This window comes from Podarcis raffonei, chromosome 3, assembly GCF_027172205.1.
Source record: "Podarcis raffonei isolate rPodRaf1 chromosome 3, rPodRaf1.pri, whole genome shotgun sequence".
Taxonomy (NCBI): domain Eukaryota; kingdom Metazoa; phylum Chordata; class Lepidosauria; order Squamata; family Lacertidae; genus Podarcis; species Podarcis raffonei.
This window is the reverse complement of record NC_070604.1, coordinates 97,148,659-97,167,995: the sequence shown is the minus strand read 5'-3', so window position 1 is coordinate 97,167,995 and position 19,337 is coordinate 97,148,659. Positions and strand designations below refer to the sequence as shown.

Sequence of the window (19,337 nt, the reverse complement as noted above, 5' to 3'; positions counted from 1 at the left end):
GCATTTAAATTCTCCCCTCCCCTCTCTTCCCCATTCTTACCATATCATGCGACTTTCAAATTGTTTCTGGAGTTGTGCTATTGGCCAAAAATGTATCATTATTAGAGGCAGAAAATCAGACCCTCTGCTTTAGACTATTGTCACTGTTTTAATAAGTACAGGGCTCTAGGATTTCACATTTCTTTTTGCCAGCCTAAACCCCAAGCTAGCAATGAGCTCTTCACAGGTAGAAGATATCAAATCTTGCTGTGCTCACAGAGCCTCTTGAAGGATCAAAGCTACCAATAAAAGAATGTCCCCAGTGAGCATAAAAACAAACATGAAATGACAGAAAAAGCCACAAAACGTTACTGGATAAAAGGATTTTTCATCATTGCACCAATGAAGAAAGTTTAGTGTCAGGCAAGAATACAATAAGGGAATTGGGTTTGGACTGATCCAGCTCTCAGCCAAAGGCAGGATTTTCTACACATTTCCCTGCTCTTTTGAAAGAAATGGATTTATTACTGCACTATATGTTTTTGCTTGCAAATGAAAGCAGTGACTTAAAATAATTGGTACCATTTTGGCTTTTTAAGATAAATTTCCTCTTGTAAATAAAGTAACAAATTTGTGGTCATTTGTGTGTGTCAGCTCTCCAACTCATCCTTAGCCTGGCATTATTGTCTAACAGTTCTTCACATAATCCCATATCCATAGAAAGCAAAAATTGGAGAAATGAAGGCAGCCAGTCTGCACGTGTGAACTACTCTGTGTCTGCTGAAAGTTTCAAAAGGCTTCAGGCAACTATTTAGCAAGTGAGAAAGTGGTGTGGGCTACTTAAGTGGATTTTCTTTTTTAAAAAATAGTGTTCTTAAGGCATTTTACAAATTGTTTTTCATATTATTATCATACTTCTTCGGTCTTTGGAGATATGGTGATCCAGATAACAGAATCACAAAATAATTTCATATGTCCTATGTGAATCTGCCACTATTTTGGGAAAGGATTCCTTTCTTTTTTAAAAACTTTAAATGTTATCTATCCCATGAATTATTGTAAGTCACATTAGTGCCAACAGCTGCCAGTTATAACAAGTATGATGATTTGTTGTACCTGCAAGAAAACCCCTGTGCAGGATTCCAACCACTCTATTCAATCTCCAGTTTTCACCCACACCCAACCAGTCAGCATTTCATGGCAAATTATAGAATCATAGAATCTTAAGAGTTGGAATGTATACAAGGGTCATCTAGTCCAACCCCCTGCAATGCAGGAATCTCAGCTAAAGCATCTTTGATAGATGGAATGTTTAGTCCTTATTTGGATGGGTTTGGGCTCCCCTACCCTCATTTTCATAAATGTTTTTTATACTTCTCCATTTCCAAGGCTCCCCAAGCCTGCTGACACCTCCCTCTTGTGCATGGGTGTTGTTTTGGCTACATATGCAATGGTACTCATAGCCTGAATATTGGGAATATAGGGTGAGATTCTAGGTTAAATCCACCTACCTTATTGCATTGGTGGCTACTGTTTTTGGTGCCTGCTATGTCGCATTTGCAAGGATTGCAAACATCCACGGATGAGAGATCTGCATCTACATACCGATAAAAGAAATCTTTGCACAGCTCACAATTTCTTCCTGCATGAAGGAAAGGTTATGCATTATGGCTTCCAATTCATTAAAATTAGCTGTATAATTCAAAATTAAAGACTATTCCTTTGAGGGAATTCTATAATTTTCAGGACGTCCATTTTAATGCACCTTTCATCTCTACCTGCCAATTTAGTGATCCAGAGCATATGAAACAATGAACCTGTTACAAACTGTGTTTTACTCCATTAAACTTCCATCTGTTACATAACACAACACTCCTATAAAGCTATTCTGTATGAATATATATTCTATACTTAAAAAAGAGAAATTACTCTTAAACATCCAACTTTCCCTGCCATCCTTAAGGAGGAAAGCCAAGAGTACTAAAGGAAGTGTCCCAAAACCACCACAAACATAGCAGGCAGAATTAGAAATTCAGCAAGTATGTTCTATTTTAATACATTTTAGAGTGAAGCAAATTAACAAACTAAATGACATGAGTTGTGCAGAGGCAGAGTTCCGCTAAACTTCTTTATTCAAAATATTTGGGCTTTGCTTCTACTTGAGACAAACCACAAGACATTTTGCCAGCCAACCATATGCATTGGCTAATGCATCCAATAGGAAACTTGTTTCCAGTGCTTGATGGCCCTGAAAGACTGTAGATTCTGTTGGTACACCAGGTACTATGTTTTACAGTTGATTCCCTGGCTAAAACAACAGTCTCAATGTGAGGGCAAAATAGTTTCTGAGGCACATTGATCTTGAAACATTTGATAATGATAAGGGATGCTAGGTGCCTAGCCGGAGTTATACGAAGTTTTATGATGGCTGACTAATGGTTGTTCTAAATTGTTTATAAATTGTTATATTATTTTATGTTGTTAGCTGCGCAGAGCTCCCTTTTAGGAGGAAGTGTAGGACAATAAAAGGACAATAAATAAATATATTGCACCACTCCATCAGCTGCTCCTGTTCCTGTTTATTCATGACCTGATGGGCAAGAGCTCTCCAGGTTTTCAGGCAGGAGTTTTTTCCAGGCCTACCTCCTGGGGATTGAACCCAGGACTTTTGATAAGCATCACACGTGTCCTACCTGTGAGCTACCACTCTTCCCTGCTGCATTACATTACATGTAAAGTGTGCTAATGTGGTGGGAAGATCACAGGCATCAGAGGAATCATCCACCCAGCCTGATACACACATTGGCTTGTATTAAGCATACTGCTAAGACTAAGGTTTCATTGGCACAAGGTTGTTCCTTGAGCAAAATACACTTTCCTCTACCCTCATGCCCCCTAAATCTGTTCTGGAGGTTCCCGCAACCCTCCAGTGCAGATTTGGGGATGGCACACCCCCATTGTGCTAGCAGGAATCCTCACAAGGGCTACTGCTAGTGCAACTGGTTAGCTGAATATCCCCCACTGTGTGGTTTATGTGGGGTGTGATCATATCCCCTTTTCCAACCATGTGAACCAAACAGCCTTGGAACTTTATGTTATATAAAGTTTGCTTGATTCTATAATACATGCAGATAGTGCAAACCAATCTCATTTTCCTGGTCTGATATGTAACATGGAAAGTTCTTTACAATTCAACCTCAGATGTAATGATGCTTTGGAATGACTGCAAGAGCCAACCACCATGGATATATTCTGTTCTGCTAATTACCTGTAGTGTTATGTTGACAGTTATCACAGACTCCGCCACCTCCTCTATAGTGTTCATTAGGAAAAGAATCCATTGTCCTGTTGTAGTGACAGCTTATTGCATGGCCGTAACATTGACAAGGCTTGCAATTATAAGCATAAACTTGATCTCCAGGATGAAAAGGCTTGTCATTGTACAGTGGCCAACAGTGATCGCACTGGAACAAATGGAGAATAATAAAGAGATTATGGTTCAAAATGTCTACATAGGTACAAGTGTATATACCGTCACTGTGTGTTCTGTGTTGTGTGCTGCAATTTTTAAAAAGATACAACAGAGGAGAAGACATGCACAATACGCCACTCAAGACACTCCTACAAAATTTACAGTGCAACCCTAAGCATGTGTACTCACAGGGCCATCTTACCCATAGGCACTAGGGGTGCGAGACACCCGGGCACTGGGCTCCCAGGGGCACCAGGCCAAGAGTCCAGGGCCTGAGGGTTGCATCCGGGGAAGAGCCCGCCCTTTGGTTGGAGCGCCGCGGCGGGCTCTTCTGCTGCAGGTGGCTCTGCGCCACGAGTTCAGGGGCGACCGAGTCAGCGAGACTCTGAGGCAGCCAGCTGACTGCCCTCCTGCGTGCCTGGGACTGGGCAACCTGGGGGGGGGGAGTGGCAGGCCTTTGCACCCTGGTGTTGTATATGCTTAAGACAGCCCTGTATACTCAGAAGTAAAACTGAATTTGATGGTACTCACTCCCTAGAAAAATGATCTATCAACTTTAGCATTTGGCTCTGATCCAGAGGACAACATATGAAGCTTTTCATGGAAATGCCTGACTCCTGAGTGTTTCTCATACCAGCTGATGGTCAGGTCAACATCACTGGTCAGGTATTGGATTTTTGGAATTATTCCATACACTCGCTTTGTTCAACAATGTCATAGGTGGAAGCACTAACCAATCTGAACCTGTGGATCATATATGATGCAGAAACCTCCAAGTCGGAGGTTTTTTGTGCTTTCAGATGACATAGTCCATACAAAGAAACTTATTCCCACATGCAGACCATGCTTGCTGCATCATGGCTTTTTTTCAGAATAGCATGCCTTTTGCCTTCATTTAGAGTTGACATTCTCCACCCTCCACATACTGTGGACGCCCCCATGTATTAGACGGCCCCTATATTTTTTAAAACCAAAATTAAGATATTAAGAAAATGCACTATGCACTATCCGTGTATAAGATGACTTCTTATTTTAAACTTCAAAAAATTTGGGGAATAATATAGTCTTATACACAAAAAAATATAGTAAATCATTCACAGGAGCCTGCAAGCCTGCAAGTGAATTTGCAGTCAATGAAGAACTAAAAATTATATGAATGTTGGGTGGAATTCAATTTTGCGCAACATTGGGAAGAGAGAGGGGAAAGCCCATTTGCACAAATGGAAGCCCTTGCTCCCCCCCCCCCCGTGCCTCCATGTGGAGCCTATACACACAGCTGTTGCGATTTGTGCAACTCCATAAGGATGCTTGAGGAATTCAATCTTTGCAAATTCTGGTACAAACTGACCTGGATCCACACCTCCTGAACTAATGCGTAGATCATATTGCTGCCTGAAACACAGGAGTGCATGCGAGTTGCCCAAGGAAAGTTCCAGATGCATTATGCATGTTTGGCCTAATCTCTGATTGCATTGTATGAGATTGGAGGCCACAATGCTGCTAAAGTCAGCTGACAGAATCCAGAAAGGAGCCGCAACTGATTACAAAAACCAGCATTTCCCTTTGGTATTCACTCTTGAAAACAGAGTATTTTAGAGCTAGTTATCTGATCAAACTTCCTTAAGAAATGTCTGTATTGAGCTGGGTTTCCAGTCTTGGATGGCCACTACAACAAGGTCCTGTACACAGACAGACATTGTATTTATAGTCTACCTCAGGTGGAAGACATCACTCATCTGTTGGCCTGCCCTTATAGAGAGACCCATGAGATCACATTCTGAAACCTTTGTTTCACACAAGCAAGCAGGTATACTACACAGCAATGATCTGTTTTCTTTTGAGTGACAACAATAGCTTTATAACACTCAAAGTGGCTCTCTATACACTGGCTGCTAATAATAATAATAATCAGGAAAAATGAGTTGGATAAAATCAGTATAAATTGCTGTGGTGATTCAGATGTTTAAGTTGAAATCAAGCTGAATTTGGGTTTGCTGGTATCTCTGGTAACCTCTCTTACATCACGGATGTTGCCTCATATTATGGATGTATGATTTGTATTGTTTTATTGGTACTTATATTGACTGATTGACACTAAAATATTTCACACTAGTTGTTTAGATTCCTTTTATAAACAAAAGCTTCAGCTGCAAAGTATATCACTATTAGTAAAACACTCTAGTTGGAGTTTAGATACTGGGAAACTTATAATTATAAATTGATTGTAATATTAATATTATTAACAGTAAAATAAATTTCCAATTTGATCTACAGAACTGTTAATATTAAGACTGTAGAAATATTTATCTATTAGAAGTCCCTGTGGTTATATTAGAGGTCACATTCACTAACTTTTGGTGCTTTGCTAAAACCAGACAAGTAGGAAGAGTATAATGCCCTGTAATGATCCTTCCATCATTCAGAAAGGGAGGCTAAATTATTCAAATAAATTGTCCTCTACAAATTATTCATTGAGCTTTGCTATTCTTAAACCATGTCTTCCTGTACTTTCCAGCTTCAGCTTCAAGGCTAGACAAAGCTTGGACTAGACAACCCTTGATCCTTGAACCAGAGCTTGAGATTTTTGTTGTTCATAGAATCAGCACTAATGTGCATAACCAAAGTCTCTCCCCCCCCCCCAGTGGTGGCTTTTATGAGGTAAGGACAGTGTCAACAAAGCTATTCTGTCTTCAAATAGTCCAGGAACTGTCATTAGCAACTGGCCTCCTTCAGATTTTAAGCTCCATTATAAACAAATATCTTCTTGAGGCCCTGTATTTTCAGAAAAAATGATGTGTGACCATCAGCACAGAACCTTCTCAATAATGTGCCATGGTTGCATGAAGACCCTCAGCAGAGAGACCACCAAGCCACCTTGCTGCTTCAGTTTAGATGTCTTGTGAAAACATTTATATTTGTTTGCATAGCATTTTGAAATACTGATTGGATTAGTTCCTGTTGTTGCCATTGTTATATTTAGATTTTTAAATTTTTAAATTGCTTCCTCCAGCATGGAGGCAGTAACCATGTGAAGAGTAACACCCTTAGGGCACAACTGTTCCCTCTCTTCTTCATCAGGAACCCATTTTAAAAAGGCTAGAGGGATCTCTACATTGAGCCACTGAACCAGAGTCAGTTCAGCAACACAGAAAGCTACCAAATCCTCTTGGTCACCGTACTTCTTACTAACCTAAATAGGAGCCTGTTTAATTTGCTGTCACTATTCCAGCTTGCTCTTTTTGAGATAACTCTGACAACTTCAATTTTAATTGGCTATTTGAAACTAAAATCTCATATGGATTTTCATCAGCTCAGCAAAATAAATTGTATTCCTGTGGGATAACAACTAAGTTTTTTTGATAATACAATGGCTCCTTCACAATTCTGTGTATTACCAGGTTGTCTAGGCATCTGTCTTAGGATATTCGAGACAGCACCTTGCTATTTCAACAAATACTTTCCACAAATTATTTTAGAAATCTAAGATCTATGGCCTGTGAAATTAAATCTGTTTGCCAAGGATGAGTTCATGGACAAACCCATCACTACCACAGGCATCTTGAGAAAGTTATTCAGAATTTTCCAGCTTGTAAAATTTCCAGCTTCATCCAGATAGCTTTCCCACCCACCCCGTTGCTGTGTGTCAAAACTAGTCAGGGGAATCAATTTGAGGATATTTCATTTTCATTCATGCAGAATATATATGCTTCTTCTGATGTTCTGGTTAAGGTTGTTGTGAATGAAGGCAAAATTAAGTGGAATTTCATTTTAAAATCCATAGTAACCTGTCCCAAGGTATGCTATAAATTTAAAGGGTAAAAATCAAGTTAGGGTGAAATATTCTCACAGTTTGCTGCATAAATATTAAACTGGTGTTAAGTTAGTCTTTGAAGATGTTAGATGGATTTTGCTATTACTGTTTTTTAAAGATAGTTTTCGGCAGTTCTATATCATAGGTGAAAGTGAATTTGAAGAAAACAAGCTTATGAAAGTGTCTAACCTATCATCCTCTCTACCAAGTGTATATCTCATCTCTCTCTCTTAAACCTACATCATCTGCCCCAAGACTATAGAAAAGAAATAAAGCAAGCACTGAAAGGTGCTATCGTGTGTGTGTGTGTGTGTGTGTGTGCGTGCGTAATATTAAAATGAAGCAGATTGCCACTTTCCCCATCAAACTTATTTTTATTTACTTATAAAAGTACTGTATTAACATATCGGCCTCTCACAAAATACCAGGGTGGTGCATGTGAAAGAAGTGCAAGTTGTTATGCAATATGTTCCATGGGGTGGAGGTCTGAGCATTCAGTCATAAGACTCCTGCTGGATCAAGCCAGAAACCCATATAGTCCAGCATCCTGTTCTCACAAGTAGTGAATAAGTAGAACCTGTGCACAATACCAATCTCTCCACTTGTGAATCACAGCAACAGGTCTTCCCTGGTTCTTTTAGCAGTTCTGCAACGTCTTATTCTTCCCACTCAACCACCTATCCTAATACCTGAAGGTCAGTGGGACTGAGCAGGTAACAGCAGCGGAAAAACGGGACTTTTACTGCATTGTGTCAGTTGAAGCAATTTCATAAAACTGATCTTATTACGCTATGCAATAAAGAAAACATGTACAGTGGTACCTTGGTTGTCAAACTTAATCCATTCCGGGAGTCCATTCGACTCCTGGAACAGTTCAAAAACCAAGGCGTGGCTTCCGATTGGCTGCAGGAGCTTCCTGCACACAATCATAATCCTCAGAAGCTGCATTGGACGTTCGGCTTCCAAAAAATGTTTGCAAAACACAACATTCACTTCCGGGTTTGCGACATTCGGGGGCCAATTTGTTCAGGAGCCAAGCCGTTTGACAACCAAGGTACCACTGTACCACATTAGATGGGGGGGCAGAGAGAGACAGAGAGATTTCTTCTCATACCCAAAGAAAATGATGGAGGATCCTACAGCTATCCTCCTATAATACAATAAAATCATTCTATAATACTAATGGCAGTAAGGTATATATTACCCTTTTCTACTCCATTTGACGCTTTTAATGACAAGGGCCGCTTTACTAGATCAGGGTATAAGATCCTTATGAGAAGTTCAAGGATATCATGATGTGATCAGTCTCCTTATATTCCTCTCTATGGAATCGATTCTTTCGGAATACTGGTTGGAAGAAAATCATAAAGCTACTAAGGTTATTCATATTACCCAATTAGGCAATATGGAAGTATGTATACTAAATGAAGTAAAAAACAAAACAAAAACCGTGCATAATAAATGTTGAATAATTCATTTCCATCACTCTTTAGGGCATAAAAACTATATATAGTCCTTTTTTTATTTTATTAATGTCAAATAGTAAATTTCTTCATCTAAAAATGATGGGTGTGACAACTGTTTCCTTGAGCAGTAAACAGAACATAATGACGCTACTGGATCAGACCAGTGGTTCAGCCGGCCAGACATTGGGTTGTTGTTTTTGGGTGGGGTTTTTTGTTTATAAATAAAATGCCCCACCTATTTTTTTAAAAAGGTGGCTTACAAGCTACAAATCAAAAACAATAAAAAAATTTAAGATGCTTAGTTGTATCCAACTAAGTTGTACTCAGATTAGACACACTAAAATGAAAAGATGCATGTTAGTGATTCTGTCTTCCAACTGATCTACTCCAAGCATGACTAACTTTGGATACAAACCTCTCTCTAAGTCACCATAGGTAAACCAGCAAAATGACAACAGTCATAGAACACCTGGAGTAACCTTTTTTTACAAGTCACCTATAAAAGAAGCAGGAATGGGGCCTAACACACCTCACTTGGTAAGGCATTCCACAACATGGGCAACATGCCAGAAGAAGAATCAAGGGAATGATGGTAACAGCACTTCCTTACCACTTGCTCCCAACAACTACTAGTGACAGTCAGAGAATGTCTGAGTCTGGAAGCTCCATCTCATTATCATGGCTGTTACTAGCCCAGTTCTCCAATAAGTTATCTAATCTACTTTTATAGATTTCAAAAAAATTCTAAGCTACCTTTCAATGCTGTATCTTCACCAAGGCAGTTTATGCTACTAGGAAATGTTCAATGTTGTCAATAATAAACATTAGAACATACCATCAAATTATAATAAAACAGCAAATTTAACAATAGGAAATATTCTGTAAGAAGTGGATGGTCTTCAACTAAGTTTTACTCTCAGAGCAGACCTATTAAACTGGGTTAAACATGGAAACTTTGCCATGCTGCTAAATATTTGGTGGGGTGTGTGGGGTGTTAGGGAAGGGGTATCACCTCTGGTGGGGGACACGTTGTGCTCCTTCTAGGGTAGTTTGTCTACCTTTGATTCCTACCCTGCACTCAGCTCTAATCAGTGGTTCCTAGAGGCTGTAGGCATGTGACAGCAGCCACAACCTGGAAATGGCTTCAACTGGCCAGCTAAACCAGGTAAGGGTAGCAGATGGATATTAAGCCCTCAGTGAGTTGGGGACTTATCCTGCATGCAAAGACAGGCTCCAGAGGATTGAGTGGACAAGACCAATAGTGGGTCCAATGGTCAAGAAGGCAGTTTCTGCATGTGCTGTAGAGGGAAGTGAGAGGCAGATGGGGCTCATCAACCTGGGAAGGCAGCCCATCTAAGAGAAGGAAAACTCTCACTCTAAACCTCCGCTGCCTCGTGGGATATCTTCGGTAGAAGAAAAAGCTAAGGAGTAAGTCCCAAGGAACAATCTGTACCTGCTGCCTTGTGGGACATCTTCAGGAGAAGAAAATGCCAAGGAGTAAACCCTATACAAATCCAGAGTGGAGTGCCTAATATAGTTGGATGACGAGTGGTAAACCTCCTTCCAACAACTCCTGCAGCAAAGCTTGTGCCAAACATATTGCTCTGCTTTCCTTTGGATCACACAGTGAGGCCAAGAAGGGTCTTGTCATCTGGGCAGTCCAGGATCTCCATACACACTGCCCAGGCTTGCATCCCAGAGAGGTCACTTCACCCCCAGAGGCAAACTCCACTGTCTCTTGAGACAGATGGATGCCAGCAGGATATTTGGTTGTATGTTATTCTCCAGAAAACATAGCCTGATCTATTATTATCTATCCCCGCAGCAGTGGAAAGATGACAGAAGAACAAAGATGCAGGGACTCTAAAGGGTTTATTTAAACAATGTACCCTAAGCATTTTGATTGTATTTAATCACTGAGACAAATCTGTCAGTTTTCAAACTTTGGAAGTAACCTCTCTTAGATGTTTGAATGCTGTTCTGGGGCAACAATGTAGAAGTAGTGTAAGATTGCAAAATGTTAAGCTAGCTAGCACCAAACACCACCAAAATTGCAGTAAGAAAACTGACCCAATATCACCCAATATTTGAAGTTGAGTGAAATACGTTTTGTTTTAATTCTTTGTTAGAAGAAACTGACAGTACGGTATACATGAAAACATACAATTTACCATACTTGACTATTAAAGAAGGATACTTCAGTGCAATCCTATAAAGTACATGTCTAGTCAGAAATAAGTTGCATTAATTTCAACAGGGCTTACTACCAGATAAATGGACATAGGATTGTAGCCTTGATAATTATAATTAGAGTCACAGAGTGTGCAAACTAATTAAAACTGGGAAACCTACTGAAACAACACAAACATTGACCCACCAAAAATTCTGATAGGGCATTTGCACCATTCATTTAGTTTGTTTTCACATGGTATCACAGGTCCTGCCAGAGTGCCTGGCGAATTCCAGATCCTATCAAATATTTATAATTAATCCCCACAAAGTACCATTTCACAATACTCGTTCTAATTAAAAGGACAGTGTCAACTTGTATTTTTAAAAGACTTACTTCATTTTTGTGATAGACCATCATTTCAACTGCAGAGGTTCAACTTTTAAAATAAGTTGGTGAATCAAGCTGATTTTTAGCAAATGCTTTTTATCAGTCTTTTGACCACAAATACAAAACATGCTGAAGCCAACATCTTGTGATATCCCCCCCAACCTTTCTGCCTGTACACCTGCAAGCTTTTCACTCCTTTTTCAGAAACTTTGGTCTAATTATGCTGTTAAATGCCCTCTTACAAATCCACTGGAACAGTGTGAGCTTCATATTTGTTCAGGTTGCTAAAAGCAAGCCGCAATGTGTGATAAAGTCTAAAAACGAGAGATGGCTATGTTGTTTATCAAGCTTAAAAGGGGATGTTTCCATGCTACAAAAGAGTTTTCACTATAAAGTAAGGAGGAGGATGAAATGGAGGCTTTGTACATGAGGAGCAGTGCCTTGATTTGGGCCTGGTAGTGCACAGGCAGCCAGTGCAGTATCTTAAGGATGGTGGCACATGACCCCAGTGTACTTTCCCGCTTAATATATGGGCAGCTGCATTCTGCACCAGCTGTAGTTTCTTTCCTATCTCCAAGGGTAGCCCCATGTAGAACACATTGCAGTAGTTAAACTATGGGTTTATCAGAGCATGGGTTACTGATGCCAGGCTATGCTGGTCTGGGAATGGCTGTAGCAAGTGAACCAGCTGGAGCTTAGCTTACCCACTACTGACCACTTAGGCAACCTGGACATCTAGTGACAGCTTAAAATCATGAACAATACAGGAGTGGGCAATACAGAAGGTCCTGACACATAGTATCTGGTATACTTGTCCATGTGGTTCTACCATTACAGAATCAATCATGATCTCCCTTTCTTCTCTCCTCGCTAGCTTACTTTACATTGTAAGGTCCTTGGGGCAGGTGCCTGCTTACTTGCAAACAGGCAGGCAGTTTGATGGTGCTATACTATTAATAATATAAACACAATATATTCTTTTTTTGGTTATTTTATTCTCCATATGCTTTTTCTTTTGATCGTTTACATTAGAAAATCCTATAAAACAAAACAAAAAGGGGGGAGGGGTAAGAGGAAGAAAATGCAAAGGGGAAAAACAGAAAGAAAGAAATCAAACAATATTTCTGTGTTTGCCACGGGCTTCGTTGAAGTGCTGTGACTGAAAGTAGCTTCAAAGGTTCCTGTGGCAGAGAGAGTATGAACAAGGTTCTGCTGGGACACTACATCTGTGCCCTCAACCCTTTGCTTCTCTAATGTTTGGCAAAGTCAGTAAAAAATATTCCTTTTCATACCTTCCAATGTCAAGAACTGGAACATTATCAAGGTTTAACTTTGCCATCGCTTGCCAAATTGACTGCAATGTAATCCACAAAAGCCAGTGTTTATTGAGCATTATTTTAATGGCTAGCAGGACTCAGTGAAATTGAGGCATTTTTTTTCCTTTTTGGAATATTTCCAGCTCTTTATAGAAAAGAAAAAAGAAGAAGAACAGCAGCAACAGGATTTGCTTCTGTTTCCAGTAGAAAACAACAAGTTTGTTCTAAAAACCCCTCATATTTTATTTCAATTAAACAATTTAAAAAGCATTGCAATGTGTTTTTGAGTAAGATGGTTTCTGGCTATGAAACCAATCTATTACACTTGCAGGTAAAAAGTTTATTCCAAAGTAGAAAGAGAATCCAACAAGGGAAAGGGGTAAAAACAAAACAAAATATGAATGATGTTATGATTATTTTCTGCACTTTCCACGTTGCTTTCCCTGCTCCTCCACGCTAAATACCAGAAATTGGCATGTATTCCACTCAACTGAGCAAATCCATCCCTTCTGATACACTACTGTTTTCTCTGACAATTTGGCAAGGCAGACTTAAGGCCAAATGCACTGCAATACTCAACTCATTAAGGCAGGGCCAAACCCCTCCCCCTTTCCCTGCATGTCCTGAAAATTCCTCCCATGCAAGAGGCACTGGTTTTCTGCTGCTTCTGTGTGAGGGAGAAATTTAGGGTGGATGCTTGCCTTGGTTAACTGATGAGCTGAACAATTGTGGGATGTGTTGTTGTTGTTTTTTGCTGGGGGGTGTTGCTTGCTTTTATAACTTAAAATGAAAGCCCCACATCCTATGAGTTTCTCTACGTGCTACCAGGAATACATCGAGAATGGTGTGATACAATTTGATGTTGTCACTCCCAAGGCATCAAATGAGAATACAGAAAAATAGGAATATGAAAACACAGGGTGCTGCCTTATATTGAGTTAAACTACTGGTCCATCTAGCTTAGTTTTGTCCACATTGGCTGGTAGGAGGTCAGCAGGGTCTCAAGCAAGGAACCTGACTCAGCTCTACCAGGAGATGGCACGGATTGAGACTGGGATTTCGATCCACCACTGAGCTATGGCACTTCACATCCTACACAATGCAACATTATGTGGCATCGCTTCCATTCCAGTAGGTAGCTGCAGAGAGTCTCATGCCGCTGTGAGCACAGGGCTTTTTTGGCAAGGAAAACAACAACATTGAATTGGAAAACCTTCAGCCAACTCATGAGCTAAAGTAAGGTTACTACAAAACTGGTTTCCTATAGGACTGTTTACTACAAATTGCACAAATCGTGTCTATTTTTTTATTTAGGATATTTGGAATATGAAGTATATAGGTAGGCAAAGTGCAGTATTCTGTAAAAGTCTACTTTATTTTAAATACATACACAAATCTGAGAACATTTTGCAACTTCCCCATACAGCTTCCACTGGCAATTTAGAACATTATTTGCCCAAGCTTTTTGCCGATGGTAATCTGGGTTTTACCTTGTTGCTGTTTCTATGCTCTAGTGGTTTTATTGTCATCCTTATGTTTTAAGCTGTAGATAACTGATAATATTTTTTATCCCTCTATCGCATGTTGCTCTGAGCATTCTATCAGAGATTGTGATTTTATAATTTTCTGTTTCTTGGAACACTTTGTAAATGCATTCTTCATGGTGAAAACAAACTGCCTTGTCCTTCAATACAGCTGGCAGAACAAGGAGGACTGTAGCTCAATCACAGAGCTCAATTTGCATGCAGGAGATCTCAGGTTCAATCCCTGGTAGCACCACTGAAAAGAATCAGGCAGCAGGTGGTGTGAGAGATCTCTACATAAGACTCTGGTTAGCCACTGTCTGTCAGGAAAGACAATACTGGACTAGAGGGGAAATGGTCTAATCTGGTATAAGGCAGCTTTCTGTATCCTACTGCATACAGGCTGCATATACACCCCAAGAATACTGACAACAGTAGTATGTGAAGGATCCTGGGAATTGTAGCTCTGTGAGGGTTAAACCACAGTTCTCAGAATCCTTTGAGCAGGGGGAAGATGGTTTTAAATATGTGGTGAGCATGCAGCAATACAGTGGTACCTTGAGTTACATATGCTTCAGGTTACATATTCCGCTAACCCAGAAATAGTACCTCGGGTTAAGAACTTTGCTTCAGGATGAGAACAGAAATCGTGCGGCAGCAGCAGGAGGCCCCATTAGCTAAAGTGGTGCTTCAGGTTAAGAACAGTTTCAGGTTAAGAACGGGTCTCCAGAACGAATTAAGTACTTAACCTGAGGTACCACTGTATTCTTCTCTCTAGGATTGAAAAAGAAACGAGAGCAACAGCAGCTGGACCTAGCAGAGGTGAATTCAGTTACTGCAGGATGGTGTTGAATGCATTATTGTATAAAAGTATAATGCAGTGGAAGGGAGTGGAAAGAGAAACCAGTTCTATAACTGGGTATTTCCTGGTGGAAATGAGATATCTGCATTAGGGTTGCCATATGTCTGGGGGAATCTGGACATGTCCTCTTTCGGTAGGCAAATATGCCTATCTCGGCGGATTTTTACATTTTAAAGGAAATGTCTGGGGTTGGGGGGAGGGGTTGGGCTCCGGCTCTGGCAGCTTGGGTTTGGGCTGATCTGCACGCTGCGGCCACTGCCAGACCAAGCCAGGGAAAGAGGCGCACATGTGTGCCAGTGGCCTTGCACACACACACCTCTTTCCCCGGCTTGGGCTGGCAGCGGCTCAGGCTGCCCTCTTTTATGTTCAAGATATGGCAACTCCAATCTGCATACATATTTCACTTATATGTGTAATACTTTCTACAATCATATCTTTGCACCTCTTCCAAAGATATGAATATCTGAAGAAAAATCTGTCTGGCCTTCAAAGTCCATCTGCTTAATTTTGCATTGGCATCTTATTTTTTAATATTATGCAGATCCTGTATGCATTTGTGCATATTAAGTCTACTCACACAGTGCATGGATTTTGTAGTAAATCATAAATAAGAAAACTCATGCCAAAGTACTACTGCAAGTGCCGATAGTGGCTAGCAGGGCTTCACATGTGGGACTTCACTGCTCTTTCATCTTGCAAATGCAGCATATCACAGCTTCTTACTGAGAGGGGGAGGGACAAGGCAGTGTAGACTCTGTGCAGTGCAGGTGCCGCAGTGAAGTCATTCTGATGCTCCTGTCACTGTATCAACAGTGTATCCACACCATACCAAACTCCTGCTATTTGCACCTTTTTCTTTTGGTTAGTGGCAGCAACTTACATGTGGAAAATGGAAGAGCAATACAACCCAATGCAACCCACACAGCCCCACCAGTCACTACTGGCAAGTGCATTGCGGACATACAACATTCATACAACATTCACAGGTCCCTATAATATTAAAGATAATAACTGGCAAGTAGAATCCATGGAGGTCAACAGAAAAAAATATGACAATTTCACCACACAATCACCTGTAACTGAACTACAGACTTTATCTTCAACTTGCCCAGAGCAGCCCAAAGTGACTTACAAGCTAATGCTTGTAGAGTAGTTCGGGGAAAATACAGACACTGGTAGCACACTGGAAGCTGAAATAGCTATGAGCAGTAGCCAACACTGAACCTCTATGGTGTAGAACTGGAGTCTCGCTATCCAGATCGTACCATTAAAACATCAATGAATCCCTCATCATTTTTTCCTGTGTTTGGCAGGGTCGAGATTTGCTCCTCCAGCAACCAAAGTTATTTGTTTGGGTTTTTTACAACAATAAAAAAGCATAACACCAGACAGTAAAATCATAACACGTTAAAAACAAGTTAAAAGCACATAAAAAAAATAAAAACCAAACATCAGTAGACCATTATGGAGGATGTACTCTTAATTGCCTTCAGATTCGGATTTGAGAACTTGAGAACTTGAAATTTAAAGGAACTCACGTTGTTGCCTTCTGTATAGCTTTCCTTGGAGCAAAGACATCTGTATGGGTTAATACTCGTGTCGCAGCGATCAGCGTGGCCAAAACAATTACACCTGTACAACAGATCAGATTCGTTTTTTTGATATTCAGTCATCACAAAACAAAAGTTTAGCAGTATGAAATTTACACAAAATCAAGCTATTTAGAAGAGTGAATTGATGTATCATTTGAGAGGGCATCTCCCTGTTATTTGTACACTATCATGAAAGTAATTGCCTGCTTCTGTTAAGGATAACCATCTCAGAAAAGGGCCCTTTAAGTGTAGTAACCATTTCATGTCTCTTTCCATTCAGCATTTATAAATGTCAAGTAAATGCTGCTTTACAAGGGAGTAAATTGACAGTAGATGTAGACCAACTATTAAGTGATCAAACATGCATTATGTGCTTTCATTGTATACTATGCAGATGTAAGGCTCTAATTATTTATTACAGTTAACACCTGTTCGTTCAGCATTAACCTTTCAATCTGGAACACCACAACTCCTTAAAAGGACATGGAGTATATGTACATATCTTTTATTTTATTTTATATCATTTTCCTTCTCCAGGCTACCAGAACAAAATTTAAAATATCATAAAAAACCAAGTCCCAGATAATTAACATACAAACCCTCTTTAGTCAGGACAAAAGGGTTATCCATGTCATTACCGAGGAGGCTGGTTTAGTCGTTGTTTGAGGACTATCCCTGCCTCCAGGTCTGGTCCTGACCGGAAGGATACAGTAATCAGCAAGGGAAACCCACATGACCTGAAAGTGTTGCTGTGCAATGCCAGGTCAATGATGAATAAAACCACTGCCATCCACGACCTGATTGTGGATGGAGGATTTGACCTGGCATGTGTGACAGAGACCTGGTTGGATGAAGCAGATGGGCCTGTCCTTGCCGCTGCTTGCCCACCAGGTTTCTCTTACGCACAGCAACCCAGGTCATGTGGGCGGGGAGGGGGGGTTGCAGTGATTTTTAGGAAGTCATTAGTCTGCACCAGGCGTCCTATTGGGAAGACCCAGTTTTCTGAGTGCATGTTCTGGAAGTTGGGCAATAGGGGCAGTACAGGATTCCTACTGGTGTACCGACCTCCCCGCTGCACCAAGGATTCCCTGCCCGAGCTGCTTCAGGTCGTGGCGGATATGCTCCTGGAGACACCTAGCTTGGTTGTCCTGGGGGATTTTAACATCCATGCCGACACGACCTTACAAGGGGCCGCTCGGGACTTCGTGGAAAGCATGGCCTCCATGGGGCTGTCCCTGAATAAGTTTGGCCCAACTCATAGCCGTGGACATGCCTTAGACTTGGTGTTCACCTCTATGGATGTTGGTGATCTGACACTAACTAAAAGCGAAACGAAAGAAGTGCCATGGTCAGATCACTTCCTGGTGCAACTGGACTTCTCCGCAACCCTTCCCCTCTGCAGGGAGGTGGGACCGATTCGGATGGTCCGCCCCCGCCACTTAATGGATCCAATTGGCTTCCAGAGAGCGGTAGGGGATGCTTTATCCCAAGTTGATGGCCTTTCAGCTGATTCCCTGGTGGCACGCTGGAATGCGGAGTTAACCAGGGCTATTGACTGTCTGGCTCCGAAGCGCCCTCTCCGATTGCATGGAGCCCGGACAGCCCCGTGGTTTTCCCCGGAGCTGAGGGTGATGAAACAATCGTTGAGACGGCTAGAGCGCCGGTGGCGGAAAACTCATTCTGAATCAGACCGGACACGGGTTAGAGCTCAACGTCGAGCCTACCAAGTGGCAATGGCGACGGCGAAGAGGGCCTTCTTCGCCGCCTCCATTGCATCTGCAGAAAACAGCAGCAGGAGACTTTTTCAGGTGGTTCGCAATCTATCGGAACCACCTGTACCACCGGGGCCTGGTAGGGACCCCAAGATCTCCTGCAATGCTTTTGCCAAGTTTTTTGCAGATAAAATCGCTCAGATTCAGAAGGAGGTAGACTCCACCGTGGGAGCAGGGCCAGGGCGGGAGAGTGCTAGAGTTCTGTCTGGTCCTGTTACATGGGATCAATTCCAATCTGTTACCTCCGAGGATGTGGACAGGCTGCTTGGACAAGTGAAACCGACCACCTGTCTCCTTGATCCTTGCCCATCCTGGCTGATAAAAGCAAGCCGGGAAGGGCTGGGCGATGGGCTCTGCGGGGTGGTGAATGCTTCCCTCTGTGAGGGAGCCTTCCCAGACCCGCTGAAAGAGGCGGTCATTAAACCGCTTCTTAAAAAAACATCTTTAGACCCGGCCAATTTGGCCAACTATCGCCCGGTCTCAAATCTGCCATTCTTGGGCAAGGTGATTGAGCGGGTGGTTGCTGAACAACTCCAAGCACGCCTGGAGGAAACGGACCATTTGGATCCCTTCCAATCAGGATTCAGGCCTCACCATGGGACTGAAACTGCCTTGGTCGCGCTGGTTGATGATCTCCGGCGGGCTAGGGACAAAGGTGAGAGCTGTTTCCTAGTTCTGCTGGATCTCTCAGCGGCCTTTGACACCATCGACCATAACATCCTTCTGGACCGTCTAGAGGGGCTGGGAGCTGGGGGCACTGTCATACAGTGGTTCCGCTCCTTCCTCCTGGGCCGTGTCCAGAAAGTGGTGGTGGGGGATGAGTGTTCAGACCCCTGGGCTCTCACTTGTGGGGTGCCTCAGGGTTCTGTCCTCTCCCCCATGCTTTTTAATATCTATATGAAGCCGCTGGGAGAGATCATCAGGGGGTTTGGACTGGGTGTTCATCAGTATGCAGATGACACCCAGCTCTACCTCTCCTTTAAA

General features: G+C 41.7%; 1 protein-coding gene across 6 annotated transcripts in view; it reads right to left on the bottom strand.

The window, feature by feature from the left end:
- Positions 1–19,337, bottom strand: part of USH2A (usherin) — a 427,327-nt gene that overhangs the window by 354,392 nt on the left and 53,598 nt on the right. For all 6 annotated transcript variants that reach the window (XR_008329695.1, XM_053383154.1, XM_053383155.1 and 3 more), the window contains exons 9-11: positions 16,528–16,621; positions 3,248–3,443; positions 1,491–1,621 (exon numbers count right to left, since the gene is read on the bottom strand). Coding sequence is in view for 5 of the 6 variants with exons in the window: in XM_053383154.1 (XP_053239129.1) it covers positions 1,491–1,621; positions 3,248–3,443; positions 16,528–16,621 (421 nt within the window). In the remaining variant the exon portion in view is untranslated. The remainder of the gene's footprint in view (positions 1–1,490; positions 1,622–3,247; positions 3,444–16,527; positions 16,622–19,337) is intronic.